The sequence below is a fragment of the Dicentrarchus labrax genome, unplaced genomic scaffold (genome assembly GCF_905237075.1).
Source record: "Dicentrarchus labrax unplaced genomic scaffold, dlabrax2021, whole genome shotgun sequence".
Classification (NCBI taxonomy): domain Eukaryota; kingdom Metazoa; phylum Chordata; class Actinopteri; family Moronidae; genus Dicentrarchus; species Dicentrarchus labrax.
This window is the reverse complement of record NW_026136701.1, coordinates 22,858,850-22,886,553: the sequence shown is the minus strand read 5'-3', so window position 1 is coordinate 22,886,553 and position 27,704 is coordinate 22,858,850. Positions and strand designations below refer to the sequence as shown.

Below are 27,704 nucleotides of genomic sequence, written 5' to 3'. Positions count from 1 at the left end.
TCACGCTAAGAAACATAACAGTATCAAGTTCTGTGAACATTTCATCTACTTTTCATTTGTTAAACATGTTTTACACTGAAATAAATTCCTTAGGAAGTACATTATAACCACTGGGGGAAAATCCTTCAGCACAGAGAAAGCTGTGTGTGGTAGTTGGCATCAGCAGTGATAGTGACAGTGATAATCAGCAGTTAAAAATCCAAGGAAAAATGCGATACAACAATTGAAAAATAATGAGTAGGGCTGTGTATTGCCAAAAATGTGTCGATACCATAAATAAGCAAGTCGACTCCTTCCTGTCCACCACAATAGGAATAAAATCAGAGTAAGTCTGAGTGGTTTGATTCCAACCTGTGGCCCTTTTCTGCATGTCACCCCCCCTTCCTTTCTATCAAGCTGTCGCAGTCAAAATAAAAAGCATAAAAAGCCTGAAAAAGTTTACTTTTTACTGACTTTTTTACTTTATTTTTTGGTATGCTACACCCCATAAAAAACTACAAAAAGTATAGTTACAGTTTCCCACCTGAACCAAGCCTTAGTGATATATTTCTAAGTCAGAAAATGTTTCTTCTTCTTACATAACCCATACAACAACAAAGGCACAATCTTTGTCTTTTAAAGCCTAATACTCACCTAACGCAATCAGAACAAGAGAATGAGATACAAAGTGAAGAGCTTTAATCCCTGTGTGCACAGCTTCAGAGCAGACAGAAGGGGGGGAGACAGTAATGTGACTCACATGGTCTTCTTCCACTACTGTATCTGTTTATCTGTTTTTGTGTGTCTTACTCCGTCTTTCTCCCCCTCTGTTCCTCTGTTCGCTAATGGCAGCCAGTCAAGCAGCAACTGAGGCATGTTGAGCGCTGAGATTAGTTGAATCACACACATAGTTTTCTGCTGAAGTCACATGTACACACACACAGACACACACACACACACACACACACACACACACACAGTCTCTGACAACATGAGGTGAGGCTCCAGCACACCTTGAGCAACCTGAGCCTTCAGGTGTTTCCTTTAAAGTACTTTTAAAAATGTTCATAACTCAACTAATGGTGACAACAACAGGAAAGTAATGGAACCAAACCGGAGTTTAAAAGCAACGTCTTATCTGTTGTGAACTTTAAGGACAAACTTCAGTCCAATAATAATATTAAGAAAGAAAGAAATCAGAGGCCAAAGCTAAGAAAACCTTTACTGTCATCTGGACAGTAAATGTGGGTTAGCGCTGCTGTTATCCAATATCACTATGCCATCTCTGTGTAACCTTTACCAGTTGTGCGTTAGCTTAATAAAAGATCTGTGATTAGGTGAGATTAGGCCTCCTGGATTACTGCTGATACAGTGACCGCCGGGATAATATCACCACGGATTAGCTCGCTGCTTCAGGCTAACAGGCACTGAGGGAAATCTCTCTCCAACAACAGCGTCCATTAGCCAAATTACACCAAACACTGACTGATGCCAATTCACAGCAACAATACAGAGTGCAGAGGAGTAGTGACGCATTAGTCTGTCAGCTCTTCAACCTGTGACCTCCTAATTCAGCTGGTTGGCCCGACGGGAAGAAAAACACGTCTCTTCTCTTTCAATCTAATCCTGGTGTTGAAGATTTGCGGACTGAGGCCGAGGAACCTGTTTTTTACTCATAAATAAGCAATTTTCCAGGGATCAATCAAAATCAGTCAGGATTTTTTTTACCCATAAGCGAGAAGGGTTTTCACTCACATCCTCCACAGTAGGTGTGAGATTTTATCTGTGCACGGACTGAACGCTCTATTACACAATCTGTCACCGCGATGCTCTTCATATAAAACTGTGGTATGTCCAGAGTCTTATCTTTCCTGTACTTTCCCCCAATTCTAATAACTGAGAGCAAACAACGGGGCCGGACTTTCTCTACCTGCTCACCAGCGAATATCACTCTTCAGAGTATCACTTTGGTTGGAAATTTTGGGACTTTAGTCACTGCAGCAGTTAGACAAAAGTCAATTTCCTGCCCCCCCTTGTGCAACGTTTCCCCTGGTTGTTTTTCTCTTCACTCCTCGTCAATATCCTGCCACAATATCCTGTTTTTAGGTAAACAACCAACCGGATAGCTGTTGATTTTAACAGTCCAACCACAATGGCCTGTAGTTAGATGTGATTATAAACTCAATTTATTTAGATTTCCAACTGTTAGTCAGAAAGAACCACAATTTAAAGATGGTACCATGGTCGCGTCAGCCATTTTCCACTATTTTCTGACAATTTTATAGACCAAATGATTCATAAATTGAGAAAATAAATTGAAAATGAATGTAAAATAATTGTTAAACGTCACATATTTTTAACAATCCTGTCCCTCTACCGTCTCTTTCCACATAATATCCTTACATTAATGTTAATTTAATGAAATGAATGGTCTATGTCGTTAAGCTGGGTAAGTCCACAAACAACACTCATATTAATTAAGACTTTTTGGTTACTCTCGTTCTTCACATTGAAAAGCATTTTGAAGGGTTAAGCCCGGGGGGGGGTTGTCTCTTTCACTTATCTCTGCTTAGATTAAGCTCCAGCATCAGCACCGCTATTTAGTAGACAGCACAAATCTTCTCAGAGTCCAATCAGCAAAATCAGAGGAAGAACCCTAATTTGATGTGAAGGTAATAAGATTTACACCGGGGCCGTGGAGGTTGGACCGGGAGGGCGGCTCCTGAAAGAATAACGCCACACAGAGCCGCAGGACATGATGGAAGGGGGCTCGGCTGGAGAGTATAAAACGATGGTAAAGGTAGCGGAGATGTGTGTGTGTGTGTGTGTGTGTGTGTGTGTGTGTGTGGGACCGATGTGATACGTGATGGGAAAATCTGTCGTCGTCAGCGTATGTTGGTAACACACCCTCCCATTTTCTCCCACCTCAGCGAAACAGAAAGCAGCTCCACAGAAAAGGGTTTTCGCAACGTTTCCACAGAGACAGTTGAGGCCTGGGGGAGTCGAACGCTCTGCATCGGGTCTCACATGACACTTGTTAGCAGAGTTCTGTTTCTATCGAGGGGCCGGACCGCCATTGATTAGTCAGTGAGTGAGTTATTTTCATCAGAGAGAGAGAGAGAGAGAGAGAGAGGTGCATTTCTCTCCCATTATTGAGTTATTTAAAGAGAAGGGAAAGGGGGTTGAAGACATGATTATCAGGCTGACTAAGCTTCATTTTAACAGTTCACTTACAGGAACTTTTCGGGGGGAAAAAAGCAGATTTTACTCAAACATTTCTACAAAACACATATATAATCTCTTAGAAAACTGCTGACATCTAGATTGGTGTTTCTGGAAAGACAAGAATTTAATTTAAATTTGCTAACGTTTGAGAAGTAAAAGCACCACTCACCGCTCCTATAATGGGGTGGCAGCAGATGTTTTAGAAACAGAGGCCTCTAAATCAGCATGGCTCAATAATATCACAATGTGTCAGTTAGAGACTGTGTTTGTTCTGTGGGATTCTGGTCCCACTTCAGTAACTAGGTGAGCCAGTGAAGAAACTGCACTGTGACCTTCAGACGTAGTCACACCAGATGTAGGCCCACGTCCCCCCCCCTTAAACAGCTTGAAATCAGCACAGGCTGTCCCAGTTAGACACCTCTCACCACGACTTTCCTCACAACTCAACTCCCCGAGGTCGCCCCCTGCAACTGTCACACTGTGGACGGCCCACATCCCGCTGCAGCTCACTTAATGTGGGCATCTTGAGAGAGGGTAGCGAAATGAGAGTACACAACAAAAAGGGAAACACACGGAGGAAGACGTGTCTGAGAGGCAGTTAGGTCACCCACAGTGGGAATGAGAGCAGGCGGTGCAGAGTGGCACTTGTCAAATTAAACTGAACCTGAACTCATCACCACATCAGCGACCTATAATAGAGCAAATCTTTCTTCTCACACTCACCAGGTGGAAGCTGCTTCACAACCACAAAGGGGGGAAAAAGATAAAGAGTGTATCCGTTAACATTTTTCAGATTAATATTTAGAGTTGGAACTATCAATTAATATATTGATTTAGCTTTTGATGACTGAACTAATTGTTAAGGGTGACAGAAAAGCAAAAAATACTGTTTTCCAAAGCACATTCACCATCAAGCTGCTTAATTTGTCCAACGTAAAGCCCAAAACAAACACAAAACAGCAGCAAATCCTCACATATATGTTAATTATTTGTGTTTTTGCCTGATAAATAACTTCAACTATCATTAAACTAGTTCAGTGGATCAAATTTCTGTCACCTGATACACATCGCTGTAGTTATAAAAGCTAAGTAACTGCAAAGAAATGCACCACTATGCTGTTCTCCACTTTAAAACATTATCAACTGAATACCTTGATTTAGAAAGCATTTTATCATTGTGGTTATTGTTATAGGATAAATGAAATCAATCAGTGAGCTCTACTATGATTTATCCATACTACTTTATCTCCAAGCCCAGATTCTCACATTCATCCTGACAGTCAGATAAAAGGTAAACAGGTAAACAGGTAAACAGACCTATCAGCTGCTTTATGGCTGCACCCTGACAGCTTCATGTTACTGCTGACAGCCAGTGAACACAACATTTAACTCTAACATATCTTACATGAGCTGGATGCTTAAAAAAAAAAAGTAACTTTAAGTCCCCAGAGAGAATAAATACACCTGTCTACCTCAGCTACTATTCCTAAAAGGCATTAACTTTGATTTAACTTTTAATTATCTGGTTTTAAAAAAGGTGTAAAACTCTTCTTACCTTTACTTTAATATCCACGTTTAATAAATAACCTCAACATGGAGTCACAGCTCTGGTCTGTGCGCCTTGTCTTGCTTTACAGGAGCTAATCTGTCCGCTAACGTCAGCTAGCCAATTAGCTTTCAGGCTAAACATTCCTCAGAGTCCCAAAACACCCCCCCCCGCCCCCCCCGGACCTACCTCCTCCACTCGGAGACAACAGCAGACACTCTCCACTACTACTCAAACTGAACGAGGGTTAAAAGTCCCGTAAACTTTTTTCGAGCGACCACCGTGTGAAACTACTTCTTCCCCTCGTCCGGCAGCGGCGCTCCCGTCTCTCCTGTTGTTCCCCCGGCCGGTGTAATCCACAGCGGCGCTCGCTCCCGCGGACCTCACCGCCTCTCTCTCTCTCTCAACTTCTGGCGACTACCTTCAGAGCGGAGATCGTCTCCAAGGGCGATGTGTCACTCTGAAGCTGTTGGCGTTACCATGGTGACCGCTCGTACTACGACGGTACGTTAGGGCCATAACTAAATCAATGATAAATACAATATATGTTATATATGAATATATATTAAAGTCATAATTTTACGAGATTAATGAAATAATATTAAGTCTACGAGAATAAAGTCGTAATAATGTACAAAAGAAGCACTTTCGTCCGAGTCCGTGTGGTTCTTTCAGTCGTTTCAAAGTCCTGACACTGATAATAATTTGAGTATTTCCTTATTATAACTTCATAAAATGCTTCTCATAAAATTACTACATTATTCTCCTAAAATTATGACTTTATTCTCACAATATTATGACTTTATTCTCGTAATTTCCCCCCCAAAAAAAAATATATATTTTATTTAAATTATAATACTCCGTCGGTATTTTAAGCAACAACAAAACTTGTATTATTTGACAGTTAACACAAGCGTTTGGAGGTGTTTATAGCACTACCTGTGGACGGTTGGCTGTGTTTTGTTAGCATCAACTCATTAAAAAGGGGGATTCATGTTTGGAGCAGTAAATACACTCAAGAGTGAGAGCTCCTGTTTAATTTATACTCTGTGGTCCAGAGGACTCAGGTGTTCGGGCCGCGAACGGGGAATCAGCGCCACCTGACGGGTCTACAATAGAACTACAAATACAATGCCGGACGAACGTAAACTGATGTGCACCTGTCCGGTTTAAAGGTGCGGAAGATTAGTTTCATTTGGCGCAGACAGTAAACAATTATGGGATCACAACAACATCTTTAAAAATGCAACACACGTAAAAAAAAAAAAAAACATTACTTTTTGCGTAGGGAACGCTATGTGACGGAATCACGTTGTAACGTAAGGAGCGGTGAGGTCACAAACGGGGCTGCTTCCACCTGTGGTTGCCTGGTAACAAAACGCAGATCTCCAAAATCATCTCTTGATAAATACTGCATCAAAATAAACAATTTAAAAACATCTAAAATACTGTACTTACATCCCTTAAAGACAATTACAGAACAAATTAATACACAATTTTAATGACCATTTCAGGGGCAATCAACATTATATGGCCAAAAATAAGTGGACACCCGATCATTACACCCTTATTGAACTCCTGAACATCTTGCTACAGCCTTCACTCCTCTCTAACACAGTTCAGGACCTTGTTTGTGCAGATAACAGTCGCGTTATATTGAAACCACAAAGACCCACATTCAAACTATTGCCCCGTTAGAAGGACAATATTGAGTAAAATCTAACTTTATAGTGTTAAAATGTAATTTAATTGGAACTAAGGAGCCTATCCCAAACATGAAAAGCAGTCCCAGATCAAAAGAAAACATTATGGGCTTCCTTCAAGATAACCAGTATCAGTGATTTCAGAAACTCCAACATGAAATGACTCATTAAAAGCATTTGTTTGCATCACTCTTGCAAAAAAAAAAAAACACTTAAACCAGACACAAAAGAGCACAGACATGCAACACGTGTTTTTCTCATAATTATTTAATCACACATACATTTACATCATGCAATCAATCCAAAACTGTGATCTCATGAACTTCCCATCTCCGTCCATATCAGAGCCCTGCTATTTGTGCCCCAGTTCTCCAGGAATGATCCAGTACCTTGTCCACTGATGGATCCTCAAAACTGTCCTTTAAAAATTGACCAACTATTACACAGTAATAAAAAAAGTGGCTACACTTTGTTTTTTTAATTTAGAATTAATGCAAAATTCAATTTAGGTAAACACCACAAATATTCTTTGCCGTTTTTATCTACTATTGTTTTTTTTTTTTGTTTTGTTTTTCCCCATTTCATATCCAGTTTTGGTGGTAGGTCAAAGGATAAACATTTTGAGGTCCATGCTGCAAAGTCTTAACTAATCTAAAAGATTACACAGAGGGAATAAACCATCTCGATAGACACCAAACACTGTCCTGTCATAGATATGGGGGGGGGGAGCGACTCCTCCTGCAGCTTGTAAAAAGTCATTAATACTACTTATAGATTATTTGCTGTCAACAAACAGTTCCACGTACAGGGCTTTGGAAACTTCTTCCTCCAGTCAGAAACAGCCTCGTATGGAGTGTTTTTTATGAGTGCAGGTATTGTGAAGAAGGGCTATAAAAACCCAACCTTCCTGTGACAAGATGGCAGGTTTTATAGCGCGACATCTTACGAAAGAAAGCCGAAATTCCTACCCCACCCCCTTTTTTTTTTTTTTTTTAAACCAGCTAGATTTGTTCCACTAGCCTCAGCCCAAAAAAGGAAGTGTTTCTCAAAAGCTGAAGCTAATTTAAAGTATCTACTACCGCACTGGTTGGTGAAGTCTGATCATCTCGTCGTCTGCAGGGAGTTTACTGTCCAGCGCGGTAGTAGATACAGTCCAGAAAAACCCGCTGTATCGTGTTCCAGGGCAACGAAAGAAGCACTCAATACACTGAGAACCAAACGATAGCGGAACAGAAGTTAACAAAGGAAGAGAGGGGGGCAGAACTTGGACTCCATGTGGCAGGATTACCGCTGCAAGCACACCCTGATCACACCCGCCAGTCGACTGATGTACAGTGTATTTTACAGTATATTGCACTTGCACAAGATGTTAGTGTTCTCACGCTGGGGTTACAATCACTACAAGCTCTTTGCCAATGCACTGGGGCTTCATCACAGGGTTAATAAAACAAAAAGAAAACAAGCTGTGGTGGGAATTAAAATGAAAACAAAGCAAAAACAAATCATAAGATGACACTAAAAAAATACAACAAAGACAGCAGAACACAATAAATCCTACACCCCTGACTAGATTTAGTTAAATAAACGCTTCCTCCAGATGATGAAGATTGTTGTGCAATTTTAGACCCTGCTCTCCTGATTGGTTGATCAGCGGCAAGGGTCTGACCCCATCGACTGACACACACCCTCCCCCTCCCCGCCCCTTCAAATATGCATCTACATGATCTATGGAACAATGAAAGAGATACAGTACATTAAAAACCCAGCAAAACAAATTGCTATCTGCAAATTTACAACCAAAAAAAGGGGGGTGGGGGGCACGTACAGTTACGTCTCCTAAATCTCTAAGAAACGACGAAAAAGGGTGTGAGAGGGAAGAAGAAACAAAAAACAAAAAGAAAAGAAAAACCCCAAAACAAAGCGAGGCACCCTTGAAAAGAAACGATGAGACGACGGGGATCAAAACCGGCTCCTGATCGGGGTCAGGATTACAACAAAAACAAAAACAAAGAACAGGTCCTGGAGAAGGGTGAGTGACTGCGACCCCGCTAGGACAGGACGAGCGTTGTGGTGTGTGCTATCTCAGTCTAAACGCCTGCAGTCTAATGTGCTCCAATGTGCAGAGAGATATAAATAGCGTCCATTAACACAGCATTATTAACCACTGAGAGAAGTAAAAACAGTACATTTAGCTACTTAGCATAGGGCTATGCTAAAAAAAAGGTGGAAGTTTTGTTGTGTTAACCGGATCATTCTCCTCCCTCCTTTCTACATTCTTTACATCCTTCTCATGAAGTCACCAATAACAAGTATAGGTTTTATTTTAACTTAAATGATAAAAACAATTGGCCTCCACAGGTATTTTAGTTAAATACATCTACAGTACACTGTCGCACGTCTTGGCTTTTCTTTTTTTTTTTTTTAAATCCTCCTTTTTAGCCGTTCCCCTATTTCAGACAGCTCTCTTTCTCTCTCTCTTTCTTTCTCTCTTTCCAGGGAAGCGTGTGCAGTAGTGCCAATTTTACATCTGTACAAGACCGGACAGAACAGTAGTGCTCAACGCCATCTAGTCAATTCAAAACCTTACATTTTTTTGTTTGTTTTTTTCTTTAAAGAAGCATGTAAAATCTATCCAGAGAAAAGTGTGGTTAACAACCAATAATAGTAAGGATGAAATGTACAGAGGTTAGCCTATAAGGATCAAGCTATTTCTCGTGGTAGGGTCTCCTTTTTTATTTATTTTTTGGTCTTTTTTTGTGTGTGTGTGTGTGTTTTAGTTTGGGTTTATTTTTTTTTCGGATCTTGCTACCCTTACATTCAGCTTGGCACAGTGCAGAACTACTCGCACGACGACGACGGATGACGACAGACTGTGCAGAACAAAAAGAAACGAAAACCGAACGCATTTGAGGTGCGCGCGGTTTCGCTCGCCGAGGCTGCGCTCAAGACTGCGTTTGGTTCGGTGGGTAAGAATATTATCTTGCCTTTTGTAAATTAAATCTGTTGTCTTTTTTTTATTCTTTATTATATCCAGTAAGAGAAAAAGAGATAAGTCTTGATGAGAATTGGGGGAAGTGGGGGGGGGAGTGGGTGGTGGTGGTGTTGGGGTTGGAGCTGTACAGGCCAGGAATATTTATATATATATATTTATAATTCAGAAACTCCTTCGTGGCTCCAAAGCAGCGACGAGGAGCCTGTTCGCTGTAATGGAATGACAGGTTGTCGGGGTGGGCGGGGGGCGGGGTGATATTGGCTTCTTCAGTGGTGTCGTCCTTCTTTCCCGCTGTTCTTCAGCTGCAGATAAACAGAAAGCATGCTGTAAGTGAAAGTCGTACTTTCAGCACATACACCTGCTACCATCCATCATTCAGCTGACAACTTATATTCAAGTAAAAGAATAAAGAAAAAGTTGCCTCTAGTTCTTGCTCTCTCTTGCATACAGCTACTGTGTCACATCTTAAGGGTATTATAAATGCAATTTAAAACCTATTTCACATCCATACCTGCAAAAAAAAGTGTGAAACGTGAAGGACAATCAGGTTGTATGTTGGTTTCATTTTGTTGCTGTTACAGTGCGATCAATACAACGTTTTTTCATAAAGACATAAAAAAAAAAAAAAAAGGCTAAAAAAAAAAGGAAACTTAACACTAACTTCAAAAAATCCAATTAATTCTAAAAACTTGTCCAAAACATATTTAAAACATTCATATTATTGGATTTTAGAGCCCGCAGAAAACCTGAAGGAAAATCTGAATATGAACACGTGTCCAAAAAAAACTGGAATCCAACCATGAAACATTCATGTGGTGACGGAGGTACGGGTATAATCAATGTAGAATTCCTTAAAGTATATAGTATGTATTTTTCAACCTCTTCTTTTCAACTTTTTAATCTTACAGTTTGCTTATTCTAGTTCTGTAAAGCAGTTTGTTAACATCATGTTTGAAAAGTGATACAAAAATATATAATATAACAATAACATCATAACATTCTTCGGTTCTTTTACTCTGCAGTCAGTCACCAGATGCAGTAAACTAAAAACACTGTATGGGCAGTTATGTATGCTTTATTTGCCTGGACTGTGTGAATGTGGAGAAATTGTTTACAGCGGAGAAGCATGAAACGAGATATGTAACAAAAGGCCCACATCCTGAATCCAACTGTGGACATTAATGATAATTCATCAATACACAGGAAACTAGCTCAATGCAGTATCTTGGTTCTCTTGGTACTGTCATTTAAATGTCCCTTCTTTAGTCACTGCGTCTTTTCCTCCTTAGCTCCATGAAAAGAAAGAGCTGTGTCACACTTACTTCTTTTCTGGCTTGGTGCTGCCTCCTCCCCTGATGGACACCGTCTGGCTGTTCTGGTAGAAGCCTCCTCCACTGCGGTTGATGTTGGGGTGGGTGGGAGACGCCACTGGCTGCTGCCCGGGCCGGATAGGCTTGGCTGGGGAGGGGAGGGGAGAAAGAGGAGAGTGAGTAATGGCCTTTTCAGGAGAAGATTTGTGATGTCAGGGAGATTTGTATTTCATTTCAGATAAATCATGAATTAGATCTCCTCTCCTCCTCAACTAACCCTTAATGATGCATTAAGAAGATTATTAATAATGTAAATGATCTGTAGAATAGTATTATAACAGGAAACTCCAACCCCATCCACCCCTACTAACCGATCTGGGCTGAATGTCCCCTCCTGGCCATGTTCTTGGCCCTCACGGCCTCTTTGATGCGGTCCACCTCCTGCTGGTAGCGCTTGCGGTCGCGGGCGGCGTTCTCCTTGGCCTCCTTCAGAGCAGACTCCAGGGCCTTGACCCGCTCAGCCGTAGCACGAAGACGCTTTTCCAGTTTAGGAAGCTCACAGCGCAGGTCTGCATTATCACGCACCAGCTGTGGGACAATTTGCATCATTTTAGATCATTTCTTCTACCATCTACCATTCTACAGCAGCCTACCAGTGGGGAAGCACAGGCGGCAATGGGCAGATAGATCGAGGAAAGATAGCTACAAGAAGATAGAAGAGCGAACTGATATAAAGGCAGAGAATAAGATGAATACAGAGCAAGAAGAAAGAAAAAAGGACAGAACTGCAAAGGGAGATCAGTCAGACAAGGGTTGTATGAGATCTTAAAGGAGAGCAATAATCTTTGAATTGCTGCTTGATGTGTATATTAAAACCGTACCTGTTTGTGAACCTTGGTGAGCTGCTCAAGATTGTTCTCAAGAAAGGAAATTTTCTGTTTCTGTGCTGCACTCCCACCTGTGTCATCCGAGTCCATCTCAGCGCTCTGCACAACAAATTAAACACAAGGATTAAAACTTAAATAATACCCAGGGGGACTTATTTTCACATCATACAGTCCTGTAATCTGTACCACTTCAGTCATTCTAACATAGTCGTGGTTCAGGGCAGAACTATTGTGTCCTCCCATCGTAACTGAAGAGATTTTCTTTGTAGCAGACAAAGAATGTCTCATTATATTGGTTCACCTTTTTCACTCTGGTAGCCAAGTCCTGGACAAAGAGCTTCCTCAAGTTGTGCAGGGTCTGCAGCTCCTTGGCCTTGAAAAATAAGAAATAATCAATATAAGAAACAAACGAAAAGAACTGAACACAGCAGATATCAATTCTTAGATCAACTACATATTGTAGTGTTGAATTCAAAAGTATTCTTTAATCAGGAATGAATGTTTACTGTAAATAATAGCTGCAGAATGGAAAAACAATTGTAGTGGAAACTGGTTTGACTTGTTTCTCTGATATTTCCATTTTGGCATTAACAACTTGTCTGTTAACAATGTGTCTGTTCAAGTAAACAAGAAGTTAACTCAATGATACAATCAGTTTAACTTGAGGGATGTAACCCTGTTATCTGATACAACATGGACCCACAATAAGTGCTTTTAATCATTATTTGATTGATATGAACTCACCACTGTCTCCTCCAGACCCTTCAGGTCCTGTCTGGCCTGCTCCCTTCTGTCCTGCATCACCCTGAAAAACAACAACAGCAATAGTTAAAATCTAAATACCCACACCACAATGTTGTTGTGTGAAATTACAGACAGTGAACATGTGCTCTGCTAAAAATACATGTCAGTGGTGATAAATGGCTGCACCTTTGTTGTATCTGGCCATTAAACTGAACCATACTGAGCCAACAGAGTGGAAACAGTGACCAGGTGACAGGTGTGTGTGTGTGTGTGTGTGTGTGTGTGTGTGTGTGTGTGTGTGTGTGTGTGTGTGTGTGTGTGTGTGTGTGTGTGTGTGTGTGAGAGAAACATACGTAAGCTCATGCAGCTTGCGGCTCTTCTCCTGGTCGGTGGATTTGAGTTTCTCATGCTCCACTCTCAGTCTCTCCTGCTCCAGCATGATCTTCTGGTTCAGACTGGAAGAGACAACAAAGCACCATGTTTATATATACGTTTATATGAACCTACTGACTTAATCTGTGTGTCAACAGGGAGTACTCCTTTATTGTAATCACAGTTGGAACAAGATGAAAAATTACCCTTTACCTAAATATAACTATTAAAACATTGTTTTACTTATGACTTTAAATATCAAATCTTTTGTTTGAATGGAGACAACAGAAATGTCTTACTCCTGCAGCTCAGTGATGAGTTTCTCCTTGTTGTCCAGCTCATCTCTCAGGCTGCTGATTTGCTTCTGATGAGCTTCACGATGGGAATGGATCTGCTTCTCCACCGCTTCCTAAACACACACACACAAACACACAACGTTTGCATGCCATTTATTTGACAGTATAATTTCACAAACATGGAAAGACCAACATATACTGTTAAGTTGATGCATTTAGCGTGTTGGGATTCTTCACACAATGTTTGTGATAAAAAAGTCTAGGTTACGCTCTGCACTTTTTCTGTCTGTCAGAGTTGTCAAATGTTTGTTGATGGCGACACAAACCAGAATGACAGAAATATATATTTTATTCTCTCTCCCTTGCACAATTTGCAATACTGTATTGTGCATGTGTGTCCAGTGTTTAATGGGACTAAGGAACATACCTTGACTTCATTGGCAGTTTGAATCTCATTCTCTTTCTCCATGGCGTGGACTTTCTCTGTAAAACATAAACAAGATTCGTTGTCATGAGACGGCAGTAGAGGGATAAACATGGTGATGTTAGTGTGCATTGAACCTTAAGAATATAAAAAACAGTTAGGATTGGGTTGTGTTTACACTACACAAATCCTGGGTCAGATTATTGTCACATTATTTGATTAATAAAAAAACCCAAATAATACTGAAAGCAAAAACTAAATGTAGACTTTCAGACTCAGCCTTCGGTAGCTTTTAACATGCCACTACAGTCCTGGGTGCTTTTTAGCACTTTCTCTGATCCATTTTGTAAACACCACACTATACAATACAGTAGATCAATACTTCAGTATCAGGAATCAACACTTGGAGTGTGCTTCCTAACCAATCCCCAGTTCTTATAAATTTGGCCGTGGTTCCAATTTCAAACGATTTCTTGAAACCCAACCGTAGCACATTTCTTGAGTTGGATAAATATGTTGAGATTTAATAGTTCCTGAGAGGCTGTTTGACTTTGATTCCTCAGCTCCTGTTAAGAATAATTTGCCTCTAATAGATATATTTATGTGGACTTCTGTTACTACTATATTTCTTGCTCTGTCTTTGAATAGTGACGTACCCTGAGCACTGAGCTTGACAAGTTCCTCATTGAGAGAGTCCACGTTCTCCTCCAGCTGCCTCTTCTTCTGCTCCACGTTGTGCAGGTACTCAGTCAGGGACTTGATTTTAGCCTCATGCTGGAGACAGAAGAAATAATACCGACGTTTAATACGTACATACATACAGATATATAGATATATATATATATGGCATCAGTAAGGAATGTGTTTGCAGTTCAGAACATTGCTTGTGTTTTGTTCCTTCGTACCTGGGAGATGCGCAGCTGACAGGCAGCCAGCTCCTTCTCGTTCTCGTCCATCTTCTTGTTGCTCTCTGACTGGGTGCTCTCCAGTTGCTTGCAGCGTTTCACCATGGTCTTCACTTCTGACTTCATCTTACTGATGTAGAGACGAGCCACTGTGAACTCCTCATCTATCATGCCGCTGCCGCCCTCGTGTTGCTGGAAGGGCAAAAGAAGAAAGTTGAAGAGGAGACATGACACGGAGGAAGAAGAAAGAACTGCGTGTTCATGCATTTTGATCATGAGTATGTGAACTGACATTGTACTACATATGTTATCATTAGTTAGTCGCTTAGCCTGAACCCTTTTCCCCCCAAATATATTTTTATCACAACATCATGTGTAAGGATTCCATATTATCATCCATTCATACAATTCAGAGAACTCCTTCTTCCTCTACCTTGATGTCATTGCTGCCTACGGCGATGCCAATCTCAGCGAGGTCTTTGAGCAGTGAAGACATCATTTCGGTCACCCTCTTCTTCTGGTGGTTGGACATCTCCTTCAGCTTCTGGAGCTCAGAGTCCAGAGATGACAGGATGGACTGGAGGAAGAGAGAACATTAATTATTAGTTATGAGAGCAAGATTATTTTGAAGCTCCGCTATTTTGTGCTGAAGAATTTTCGCTCCTGCAAAAATCCAACATATACTCATGGCACAGCATGAGACAGTATTTTAAATTATGAAAGAAAGGAAGGGACTGTAGCAATAAATGTGTGCATACCTGTAGTTCTTTTTATCCCTGCAGGTTGAACTAGTTTAATTATAGTGTTGCATATTAACATAGCCAAAATGAAGGACAAATAAAAGGCACATGACCAACATTAAAGTGTCACAGGGACTTTGGGAATGCAGATATCTGTACCCCAGCTCACCGATTTCTGGTTAAGCTCCTCGCTGATGGCCTCAAACTCCTTGGTCTTATCCTCCACCTCCTGGCTCTTCTGGTCGTAGTTGACAGCCAGCTCCTCCAGGGCCTGCAGCACCTCCTTCACCTCGTCCTTGGAGGCCTCATTCTCTGCCTGCAGGCGGTTCAGCTCTGCCTGGAGGTTCTCGTGATCGCGGCGGGAGGAGGCTAGAAGCTGCAAGCGGGGGGAGAGAAGTATAATTATGTCACTTGTTTTCAAAAGCATTAGGGCTGCAGACATTATTCAGTGTTTTTTTTTTTTCACAGTATGGATGAGAAAGCAATTAGCATTTTTATTTGATCTATTATTAAAACACAAAAGCTTTTTCTCCTTGCTGACTTTTGTATTTTAAAACTGATGGATTCATGCAGCTGTTCTGAAAATGACCTCAGGAATGTCAGTGAAACAAGGACTTAAGTACTGGGATGTTGTTTTGACATATACAGTGTACAAAACTAGTGCTGCTAAAAATATTTATAGAAAAAATATATATAGAAACTGAATATTGTAGCTCTACTTGAGACAACAGGACTGGAGTTAGTAAAATATAAATACAACTTGACAGCTCTGACAGGGGCATGTGTTACCCCACACCTCTGAAATTACAAAGATCACAGTTCACTCTGCAGCTGTGCTTTCCCTCCACCTGTTGGACCTCCAGTTCTCACCTCATCCTGGTCCAGCATCTGCTGTTTCAGCTTCTCAGCCAGCTGGCTCTGCTGGTTGATTTCCTCATCCTGTAAAGAGCAGAAACACAAAGCAACATTAGCATTCACAGCAGGCACCATACAGATCACAGGAGACAGTAGTTAAAAGATGACAGACCACTGATAAATGAAAAAAGCCTTGGGAAATATAATGGAATTTTTGTATTTGTCCAAAAGAAATGAGCATTATTCCATTTAGTAGTGACTGCTGTCCCCCTGTATGAGCATTCATTTGTTTAGTTTGCCTTGTTCAAAAAATAGATGACCAGGTATCATTTTTATCAAGCAAATATCCTGCATGAGATTGTCAAAATCAAATGTGATCTCTTTCACAAAGACATTTAACAACTTTAAAATGGAAATTCTCAACATGGTGTCGTTCTTCAGGTAGGAGCATCCATACACTCAGCAGTAACTGACATCTACAGATTAACATTTACTTTAGAGAAATAAAAATACCTCTACATTAGCGTCCTACGATTCAAAGACCAGCAGGAACGAGCAGTTGAGTTGCTACTCTCTAATATACTTTTAAGATTTATTAAGATCATCCAATATTGAAGCAGAAGAATGACTGAAGGACTCTTGTTAATCACTCTTTAGTTACCTAGGCATGTCATTATTGTTGTTAGTTTGTTTCTACAGATTTGTTCTATTTCCCTCCAAATAACCTACAGCCATTTTACAGGGTCATTTGCATATCTTATGATGAACTTAATTATGTCCTTTTCTAGTTTCAGTGTGTAAATAGCGTATAACAACTGTATACATAATGTACAAAGACTAAAAAACCAACACTCATCAAACTCATTCATGTCCCTCACCTTATCATCCAGCTGTTTGTAAAGCTTGGCCAGCTCAGCCTCACACTTGTCCTTCTCCACGTCGGTGAGGCGAACACCCGGCACGTTGGGTGTGACGGCCGGCTTTTCATTGATTATGTTGTCCAAGGCCTGCACCTCGGCGTTGGCCTTCTCCTTGTCAAACTGCTCCTCCACTGGCACGCTCTCACCTGTGGGAGCACACACATATTAGATATGCACAGATGGTGAGTAAAGAGCTTCATTTGTACTCAAAAAAACAGTTTAAAGCAGGCTGTCCCTGATACACAGCAGACAAAAACCAGTGATTTAAATCATATGCATGAGGCAGTCTGTCATGATAAAGATACATTACAGCTTAACAAACAGGTGTACTTATGTTTGTTATCTAGGAATTGAAGACTAAATCTGGCATTACAACCAGCACTGGAACCACAGCAGGACATTTCCACCTCAAACACCAGGAGAATCTAAATCAAAAAAGGTTGTCCAGCTTCCTCTTCTTATAAAACAATGAAATAAGACTGTATACTTCCTCACCATTCCTCCAGCGATTCAGCTCATTCTCCAGCCAGGTGACGGTGTTCCTCAAGGTCTTATTCTTCTCCTTCTCCCTCTCATACTTCTGCTTCCACTGCTCTGCTGTAAGCTCGATGTTCACAGTGACCGTGTTCTTGATGGTCTTTGCTCTGGATGTAGAAAAAAAAACAGATTTTATTCCCCTGAAAAGGCTCTAATGAGGGAATTATATGCACCATTATTCCTTCACAAAAAGGCGCCTAAATGTTCCAGCAACCAAGCTTGCACCACCACTGGACCAACTGTGATAATGATCCTGAATACATGTATGGCATGGATTTCTTAAACTCTATTTGAACATTCTAAAGCGATCTCAATTCAAAAGTATTTATATTACAAACTGAAGAAATTGTTTTCGTTCTACTGGCCTACCAACCTTTGTCCGAACATGAGAGTGGATTTGGTTTCGCACTCATTATAGGAGGAAGGAGAGCAGCAGATAACGATGGTGGTTCGACAGTTACCACCCAGCGAGTCCTGGAGGATACGGGTCATCTTGCTGTCTCGGTAGGGGATGTAGGCCTGGTATACAGGAAAATTCAATGAGCAGGGCATAAATTGTAGTGGACCCGACAAAATAGAGAGAAAATCTCTGTTGTGGTAAGAAAAAATCATAAGCAAGATGCATATAGATCTGAGTGGCACACAGACAGATCTTAGACACAGAAAAATAAAAGAAATACAAAAAGTATGGTATTGTGTAAGCTAGAATAATACACTTAAACATGCGGTTCCCGCTGTCCTGACACTGAAGACGAGGCCTGTGGTTTCACCGGCACTGAGCCAACAGGATGTGATGGGTTTGGTTACAGTTCTCATGAGTTAAGTAAAACTAGATGGTAGTTAAATGATAACTTGATATGTTATTGGTATTGATACAAACAGCCATGCTGCGGCAGTCTGCTATAATTCTTTAGGCACCACTATGTTCAGTAGGGAGTGAGACATTCTCTGTACAATAGCTCATTTGTTTTAGACCATCTCAAATATATCAGCAGCTGTCCGCCCCAGGTTGTTTACAGAGCGAAGGGACCGTAGAACAAACCAATCGTTGATTAAAGTGAAAAGTGTGAAATCGCTGTGAAGCATCTGAAGCAAAACATTGCTTGGAGGAAAGTTTTTATCTGCCCAAGTTATTGCTGCAGCACAAAGGACCTGTAGATGGCTCTAAATTGTGCTTTCACAGTAAGATAACTGAAAAAGATGCTGTTTTTTTTCCCCAGATGCACACCTCACCCTGGGCTGTGCATCTGGTAGACCATAGACTTCCCTTATGACTGCACCATTAGCAGTAATGTCTGTAATTTCAAAATGGTATGAAAACATTAGGGGAAAAAAATCATCACCCGAGGTTATAACATATCTAACATTCATTGTGCTGAATGAGCTACGTGATAGTGCCAAAAGCAAATATGAAGAGATTATGTCCTGAAGTAAAGATTAAAGCTTAAGTGACAAGACCGTTAACTGTGTCACAGTAACCTCAATTAGAAAACACATTTATCTCATCAGGTAATTCACTTTTACTTACAGAGCAAATTGAAAGACCAAATCCCACAAAACCCCACCACAACATATTCAACAAATTGATTAACAGACGGATAATTGCACCAACAGATTTAAGAAACACCACCAAAGCCTCTACGACTAAAGAGAGTTGAAGGGGAGTTACTGACCGTTCCTTCAGCCAGGGCAGAGATGACGTTTCCCAGAGATGACAGAGACTTATTGATGTTCTTGGCTTCATCCAGCACTGCTCCCTCTGCTCCTGTTTTACTGACCTGAAAATCACAGACAATAACCTCAACAAGGTGCTGTGCAGCTCAACGTTTAAGACAAAGGACAGACTCTAATCTGGAACCAACCCAAGTAGACAATAGAGGGCAAATGGGCCTAGAAAAAAATGTGGATTACAATACTTCAAGACAAAATAATGAGTACGCCAAATCAAACAGATTTGACAGATGGTTTAGTGTTCCTTTGTGTTACCTTTTCACTACCAGCCAGATCCACCAGGTAAAGTTTTCCGCTGAGCTTCTGCTCTGTCTGAGTGTTCTCCTGTTTGACGTTTATCAGGAAAATACTGTGACTCCTGGAGCTGTGCTCATTCATGTCTAAAGGAGAGATGACACCCATGTGGTCAAAAACGTATCGGCTTTAAAAATGCACAAGCTACAGTTAATGGATTTGTGACACGGATGGTTGTAAAACAGCAGGATGGCGTCTTACTTGTAACTGCTACGTGTCTGTTTGATTTGCCTTCATCAATTGTATCCATGACCTCCTCTGGACTGCAGACAAATCTCTCAGTGCAGCCCTGTGAAGAAAAGCAGAATTATTGAGACTGCTGGTCTACACACAGACAAACTACACTACCGGATACTTGTGAAAAGGAGGTTAGCTCTCACCTTGACGTAGGGTACTCTGTTTTTGTCTTCATGCACTGACAAATTGGTCTTTGACACTGGAGACGGGAGAAAAAAAGGGTATCAGGGAATCTGAATTGCATACTGCAGGTTTACTACTTTAAACATTTATGAAGATAGGAAGTTAAGTTCTGTTTATATCCTTGCGTGTGTGCTTAAAATATTTAAGGAAGCCTTTGCTTCCGTTTCTGCTTCTAATGAGGATGATCTCTGGTCATCATATCTCAAATGGTCTTGGGAGTTGAAGGCTACAATCCACAATTAACTTCAAAAGTCTTTCCCCACCGGCCAATTTACAGCATACAACCCAGAAACCTTCCACTCAGCAGGTTTAGAGAACACATTAGCTACAACTGCTCATAACAAGTATTGTGGGGGATTGAGTGGGAACTAAACTGAATTCAATTCTTATCCTGTCAGTGTTTTGACAACATAATCACAAGAACTGATAACACAGATACAAAAGAAAGATATTTAAAGTTCCTGCAGCTCATTTCGACACAAATCTGTTCAAGGTGGTGACCAATGTCAAACACTTGCCCTGAAATGTTCTGCTTAACAGACTCACTTGAGGATAGTGTTTTTATATGGGTTTTGTGTAGAACATACACATTTACAACTCACTACTCACAACAAAGTCAGTGTGTTTTACAGGTAACATCGCCCTCCATCATGTTTCAAACACAGGTTCATTTTCTCCATGATTCACATATTTATAGCAGCTCGTTCTATAATGTCTGTTTGCACTGTCTGGTACATCTAAGAGAGACGAGGGGTACATCACAGCCACTTACCATCCAAAAGGTCCCGGATCTTGTCTAAGTAAATCTCAAAATATGAAACCTGAAGAGAGAAAAGAACCTCATTATTTGGCAATCCAGCTGAGGGATTAGCCCAGAGAATCAAAATGCACACAAGGGCCTGCCTTGCAATATTATATAGGCATTAAAAAGATGCCATTCATATTTAATTGTTACAAATAAGGAGATGTTGTTTTTGAGAAATGTATGTGTTTCTTTGCACTTGCCTTGCAGTGATTCTGATATTTACACTATGTTCAGACAGGCAGCTCGAGTCTGATATTTTCATAGTCAACAAGAGTCAGATAAGTTCGGTATTTTCTCATTTAATTCAACCGAATAAAGTAAATGTCTCACCACTTAATATTCATGTTTCCTTATTTATATCATTCCCAACATGTCTTGTAAAGCATGAAATCATCAAACACGGTGGAGAGTCAGAGAGGAAATATGATGCAGCAGTACAGAGAGACATGTCATACATCGGCCTCATCCATCGACTATTTTGTTGCAAGAAAAATGCTTAATAATAACAGAACAGGAAGTGGGTAGCTTGTTGCTAGCACCCACAGTCTGAAATAGTGTTACATCAGATTTCAAACACACTTACTTTGATATGAAACTCCAGGTTTTCATCCATGGAATAGATGTAGTTGAAGATATCTTGCACTATCCTGGGGATGATGCCCATTCCGTCTGTGTCATGCAGATTCCCCTGCAAACCGAGAGCAAATTATTTAATGATTTGATGTTATTCAAACTCACTTCATCAGAAAATAAACACCACCAGGTGTTAGAGGTAATTCTTACCTCCATGGTGTGTGTTTTGCCAGAAGATGTCTGCCCATATGCAAAAATTGTTCCATTGTATCCATCCAGAACATCTAAAAGACACCAAACACGATTGTCAAAGGCAGATTTTAGCATTTAAGTCAAAACTGAAAAAAGACTCGGCTGCATTTTTATTTGTTCTCTATTTGCCTCTAAATAATGAGTCTGGTGCAAAAACATACAGATAGAAAACAGAAGCGAGACCTCACCTTTTACAATCTTCTGGGCGCAGGCATTGTACACTTGTTCCTGTGTTGTATTCGACTGAAACACTCTGTCGAACATGTACGGTTTACCCTGGAAAGAAGGGAGGAAGACTGAGTGAGTAACGGCGACAGTACCAAAACAAAACCCATTACTGTGTCGCCGTATTCAAAAACAATAATCTGTGACGATGTTGTGTAAACAGATCTGACAAACACAAAATCCATTCATCAGTCTAACACCCAGCATCTGATAAGTGTTTCCTGATAAAAAAAGAACCTTTGGCAGACAGGATGTTATGCTTTCTGCACAGCTAAAGGCAGATGTTTATTTGAAATCAACACAGCGTGATCAAGGATTGCCATAGCTGAGGTGACCCTTCAAAAAAAGATCAACCAACAAACCAAAAAAGACATATGCTTGAAGTCCTTTGTGACCCTCTACATCTATTTGTACCTGTTCTACAAACACGTCACGAAGAAGGAATTTCCCCTGCGGTGATTTAGGGTGGCCGAACAGTGCATTGGTTTTTTTTTTGCCTTTGCAAATAACTTTGTAAGATACAGCGGGACAATGTTTCACCTAAGTATCTGCTTGCTCTAATCACCTGCACTATCCCTCCTCCTACCTCCTGGGTCCTTGAGCCTGTTAAAAGGAGACTTTCAGACGAATAAAGTTGGCACTTCTGATAAAAGTTGCCAGTTAAAAAAAGGGTCACTCCTTAAACCGAAACACTGGCGAGCCACGGGATGCAAGACTGGCGGTGCTTACAGTCTGGAGTGTGTTTTACATGACTATTCTCCTATGTGATATTGTAATCCTGGGCTGTGATTTGAGGGATACTGAGGAGCACCACAGTTCAGACAGAGCTTCTGCTGTGTCAAGTCTCTTCACCACTACCGCGTTGTGTAGTGTTTTTCCATCTTAAAATACAAATACTGAACAGCACGTGATGATGTGACATCACGTGCGGCGGTGGTTGCTTGCCATCCCTTGTGGTTGGCTCGTCACTGGAGTGGTAGTTCATCATTGCAGTTATCGTGACAGCCCTACGTGTGTTCCACTGATGGGTAAATATTTATTTCAGACATATTTACCTTTATCTGAAAAGTAAATAGAGAGTTGACAGATGTGTGATGAATGTAGGTAAATAGGAGGGATGAGACAACAAAGATCCACTCAAACCAGGGGCGTTGAGACAGAGCCAAGCTGTCACAATTCAATGTTGTCAACCTGATTCACTCCTCTGAAAGTTAGCTGTCCTGATACAGCTCGTCTCGTCCCGTTTAAACTCCCTTTCCAACAATATCAGCACAGCATTTGTAATGAACTAAACTTTAACCACTAGTTTAAGAGCCAGCCTTCTCCAAACAAGCAGAGTGTAGCTGATCGTGATATCCCATGGGCCAGTCAAAACTTCAAAGCACAATTCCAGCGAGACAGCGATCAATAACTGGATTTAAGAAGCCGACCGCAAGGTAATAAAATTGATGCTACAGGCAAGTGTGAAGTTCAACTGAGATGGCAGGCCGTCTTTGGAGGTTTTTAAGTCCCTGTTGACTCATCTTTTCTCCAGCGTCATGGGTGGGGTCCTAGCTGTGCTGTATTAGGAGTTCAAGAACAAGACATTTGCATATGATACCCCAGGTTACAAAACACGCATGCCTGAGTGGCAGTACATTAGTTACTGTCACATTCAGCGTTAACACCTGTAACAGTAGGAGAATGTCGTCAAGCAGCTGGTGTCACCTTGGAAATGCCACTGGTGAGCGTGTTGTTTTTTTAATTCAGGGACAACAGCACAGGTAAACACATTCATAACTCAAGGTGAAACCACAAATATGCCACTGCCTGGCATTAAAAGCTACAGCACCTTTACCACTACTACAGCTGCGATGTCCTCAATTTGCACTCCGGCTCATAATCCCCCCCCGCCCTGACAGACGGTCACATCTAAAGCGCAGCTCGGTGCAACACAGACCAGCAGCATCTTAAGACGTTGATAATTCAACTCCAGCTAGCCACATCCTGGCAATTAACCCTGCCCAGAACATGAGCCACGGGGCCACTATCAGCCCCGCCAGAGGCTGTCGGCAAACAACAGCACCGCCCGAGTTTAAAGTCCTCATTGTTGCTGCTGCTGCTACTGGCCTCGTTACCTACACTTCTGTTCTAATGGGATTACTTGCCTGAAAATGTAATTACACTGGAAAGCATTGTTACAGTATTAATAAGTGCTTTGTCACGTTCCTGCTTCCTGATGGCTTTGTTATGATACTTGCCCAGGCTAAGCTATTCAAGAGGGACAGTAACACACAGTCCAAGGTTATTCTGCAGCAGCCACGTGACTCTTGTTGTATGATGCATTAAATGTAATTGGATTTGTTCTGCTTGGCAAAATAAGTCTTTGTTGGTAACTAACCTCCCTTCCTGGTACACAGCTACAATAAAACAGGTGTCAGGTGTATTTTATCTCTCACGCACCTTCGCCATTACACAATCTAAAAGTAGCTCCGTCGTGTTCTTGCAGGACATCCTAGGCTACCGTATGCAAATAGGAAATGTGACAGCAATGCATGGGGGAATGACCTGATGTTTTATGTGCAAATGGATGCATGAATAATTCACCTGCTGCACACGCACACTACGCTGGCAAACCCTACTCGGCAAACCAAGCTAGTTACGACATCCGTACCACCTCATCTGGAAACTTCATCTCCCTCCATTTTACCGGCAAAAAGACTGGCAGGACTTTAAAGTGAGCTGCAGGAATATATATGTTCTAGGAGATGAACAAAATCTCTGTTGTAGGGAGTCAGAGACCCCCTCCCCCCATGAATATCTCAGAGTACCACAGCAGCATGATGAAGGCCTACAGCGGCGAAGCTGCTTGTCAGACTTCTTTACACCACGCAATGTGGTCAGCTTCATCCCTGGCCGGCCGCGTGCCGCTGAGGCTTCAGCCCTAATACAGGGTCCACGCCCTAGATTGTTTTAAAACGGATAAAAATATGAGCTAAGTGAGTCAGTCACCCTGGATAAGAGCATCTGCAAAACAAAGTACATCACCATAATAATTACCCTCCCCACCCGGAGAGATTGCCCAGCGCCCCGGCCAACTGCCTGCTCTGATTGGTCCAACAGCTGGTTACCAGGAGAGAAAACCCAGGGGGATTAACCCAGGAGGCCTGCTGCTTATGGGCACTGTAAGTGTTGTACTACTGTACTAGCAGATGCACCAGCAGAGGCTACTAATCTCTGGCCTGCAACACTTGCGTCCTTCACAATGTGCACTGGTATTTTGGCACCATGACTGGCACTCTGAACTGGGCTGGGCCACATCATGCCTGAGGGGCACAGACAGTACGCTTTCTATTAGCTAAAGGCCTGAAGTCATTGTCAGCAAAACCATTCAAGAAGTCACCGCAGCTACAGCAGTCTTCTCTGTTTTGCATGACAGAAAATGAATAGCCCCTGTTGTATTCTAAATTCACCAACCTAAATTAGTAGTTTAACTCCAAAGAGGATGTGATTCATATCCACTCAGCCAAAACTTGCAACTTCATGAAAGGAATTAGTTTATATTGCTTTGTAATGGCGTTTAAAGCATGAGTGAGCACAGGCACCAAAGTCCAAAAGGGGGGAGTTTGTTGCTAAGGAAAACTAATGTTTAACCATGTTTTGTTCCAGATGAAACGGCAATAGGCTTTTACACGTGTAGCATGTACAAACCTGAGACATCGGCCACTGGCTTTTATTTTGTTATTATGCATCCTAATTACTACACAATAAAAGCTTATGAACCTTTTTCCTCTTTATATAGATATGGCACAGAGGCACATGAAACCCAGGCTGTGTAAACTGACACACTGTATAGGTGTATGATGACAAAGCATCACTGACTGACCTCGGGGCAATTATTCTGTTGCTTCAGTAAAGTGGAGGCAACAAGGGCACTGCGATAGTAAAGGCATTTCCTTCGTTTGTCATAGTGGGGGAAACTGAGCCCATGCTGTTAATTAAACCAAAAGAAAACACACTTTAGAAAAGGGCCTTATTAACAGAAAACTGTAACTTAAAATGTTTAATATGTAGTTAAACTGTCCAGTCACACATTACAAACTACCCTGTGTATAATGTGACATTCCCAGTGCCACTAATATTATTCTGACGCTACATTTCCTTTAATTAAAAAACTAATAATACTCTCCACTAATTTAAACTACAAAAAAAAGGGGGGTTTTGCCTATAACCTATCTATTGTTAGCTTTAATTAAGCAACAGTATTAAAACTAGCCAGCTAGCCAAGGCCGGCTAATCTGTCAACTACCAGCTGGCCTAGCAACGTTAGCGTTAGCCGCCACTGAATCAAAGCTGGCTTACGCTTTTCTGCTGACGCGGACTGATCACAATTAATGGCTTTATCGATGCAGATGTACGGTTAATTCACGTCGTGGTGTTGTTGTAAAGGAGTAGGGTAGCAAGGGCTGGCTATAGGGCTAACGCTGGCGACGCGTTAACCCGTGTTTAACCCGGGTTAACCCGGAGTGTCCGCGGCTTTGTTGAATGACAGCTCGCTAGCAATGACAGAGCAACTGCGAACACGTATCTGTAACGTATCGGGCTTTTTTTTTAATCTTTAAATGTGAACACTGAATTTACTTCCCTCAAAATAAATAACAAGTTTAATTTAATTGAGTGTTTTTGTTGTTTTTTTTTTTTTTTTGGTGGCGCCAGAAGTTGGCAGGTCAGCACCGAGCTAACGTTAGCTCCCAAGCTAAAAGGTGCTAACCACCAAGACAATCAAAAAATGGCGTCCTGCTGACCGTGGCCGGAGGAGCTCCGGATCAGCGGCGGCACCGCGAAATAACTCACCCCGATGATCACGTTCTCCTCCCCTTGAAACTTGGGGATGTATCTGTCGCCCCTGGTCACCTCGGAGCTGTTCAGGGGCCTAAAACGGCACATCACTTTGATGGTGCACTCCGCCGGGTCGGCCATCTTCCGCGGTTGACGGATGGAAATTCAGAAATAAAAGATGTTAAAGTGTCCCTGGATCCCAGAGGGGGGGGCGGGGGGGCTGCAGGGGAGGACGAGCCCCTCTGGTTCTGGAAAAAAAAAGGCGATTATCTGGTCGGGTTTTATCAAAAAAAAATCCTTGTTTTCCTTCTCAGTCGCTTCCCCCCTCCTGTTAGGAAGCCATGATACCGGTGGATCAGCGGCTGGCCACCTCACCCCTCCTCACCCTGCTCCTGCTCCTCCTCCTCCTCCTCCTCCTGCTGCTGTGGATGTGGTTCACCATGACGTCAGCCCGGCGCTCCCCTCCTCGCTGTGTTTGTGTTGGTGTAATGAAATCCTCAATAATCACTGGGCATCAACACAAAAACTACATCTGAAAGCAATGTGGGTTTACATTCTGTGGGAGCGTATCGCATTCAGTATTTTTTTTTTTTTTTTTGTGTTTTTCGTAATTATTTACGATGGAGTATTATGGCCATACTAAGAGAAAAAAATATAGAGAATAAAGAATAAAGTCGTAACATTACGAGAATAAAGTCATAATATTGCGAGAATAAAGTCATAATATTAGGTCTACAAAATAAAGTTGTAACATTACGGGAATAAAGTCGTAATATTGCGAGAATGAAGTCATAATATTAGGTCTACGAGAATAAAGTCGTAACATTACGAGAATAAAGTCGTAACATTACGAGAATAAAGTCATAATATTACGAGAACAAAGTCATAATATTGTGAGAATAAAGTCATAATATTAGGTCTACGAGAATAAAGTCGTAACATTACGGGAATAAAGTCGTAATATTAGAATGAAGTCATAAATTAGGTCTACGAGAATAAAGTAAATTACGAGAATAAAGTCATAATATTGCGAGAATAAAGTCATAATATTAGGTCTACGAGAATAAAGTCATAATATTAGGAGAATAAAGTCTTTTTGGAATAAATTAATATTTAAATAAAATCGTAACATTACGAGAATAAAGTCGTAA

At 41.3% G+C, this 27,704-nt stretch overlaps 2 protein-coding genes across 12 annotated transcripts in view; both read right to left on the bottom strand.

Moving 5' to 3' along the window:
* LOC127368039 (rho GTPase-activating protein 12) overlaps window positions 1-5,160 on the bottom strand; it is a 51,530-nt gene extending 46,370 nt beyond the window's left edge. For 5 of the 11 annotated variants that reach the window (XM_051408479.1, XM_051408487.1, XM_051408496.1 and 2 more), the window contains exon 1: window positions 4,940-5,159. The gene's annotated coding sequence lies outside the window, so the exon portion shown is untranslated. Of the gene's footprint in view, window positions 1-633; window positions 710-4,759; window positions 4,911-4,939 lie in introns of those variants that run through there. The other 6 variants (XM_051408504.1, XM_051408520.1, XM_051408537.1 and 3 more) reach the window with 4 other exon arrangements.
* Window positions 5,161-6,702: 1,542 nt separating this feature from the next.
* Window positions 6,703-26,930, bottom strand: LOC127361604 (kinesin-1 heavy chain). The gene is made up of 26 exons (XM_051396365.1): window positions 26,569-26,930; window positions 21,699-21,786; window positions 21,469-21,542; window positions 21,269-21,373; window positions 20,653-20,701; window positions 19,841-19,896; window positions 19,662-19,749; window positions 19,422-19,546; window positions 19,109-19,213; window positions 17,809-17,954; window positions 17,394-17,542; window positions 16,857-17,044; window positions 15,994-16,062; window positions 15,293-15,499; window positions 14,817-14,960; window positions 14,384-14,575; window positions 14,135-14,252; window positions 13,482-13,537; window positions 13,058-13,167; window positions 12,740-12,841; window positions 12,387-12,447; window positions 11,944-12,015; window positions 11,637-11,741; window positions 11,127-11,343; window positions 10,768-10,903; window positions 6,703-9,747 (listed from the first exon to the last, which is right to left on the bottom strand). The coding sequence occupies exons 1-26, from the start codon at window positions 26,692-26,694 to the stop codon at window positions 9,744-9,746; spliced, it is 2,892 nt and encodes a 963-aa protein (XP_051252325.1). The 5' UTR covers window positions 26,695-26,930; the 3' UTR covers window positions 6,703-9,743.
* Between the last annotated feature and the right edge of the window lie 774 nt (window positions 26,931-27,704).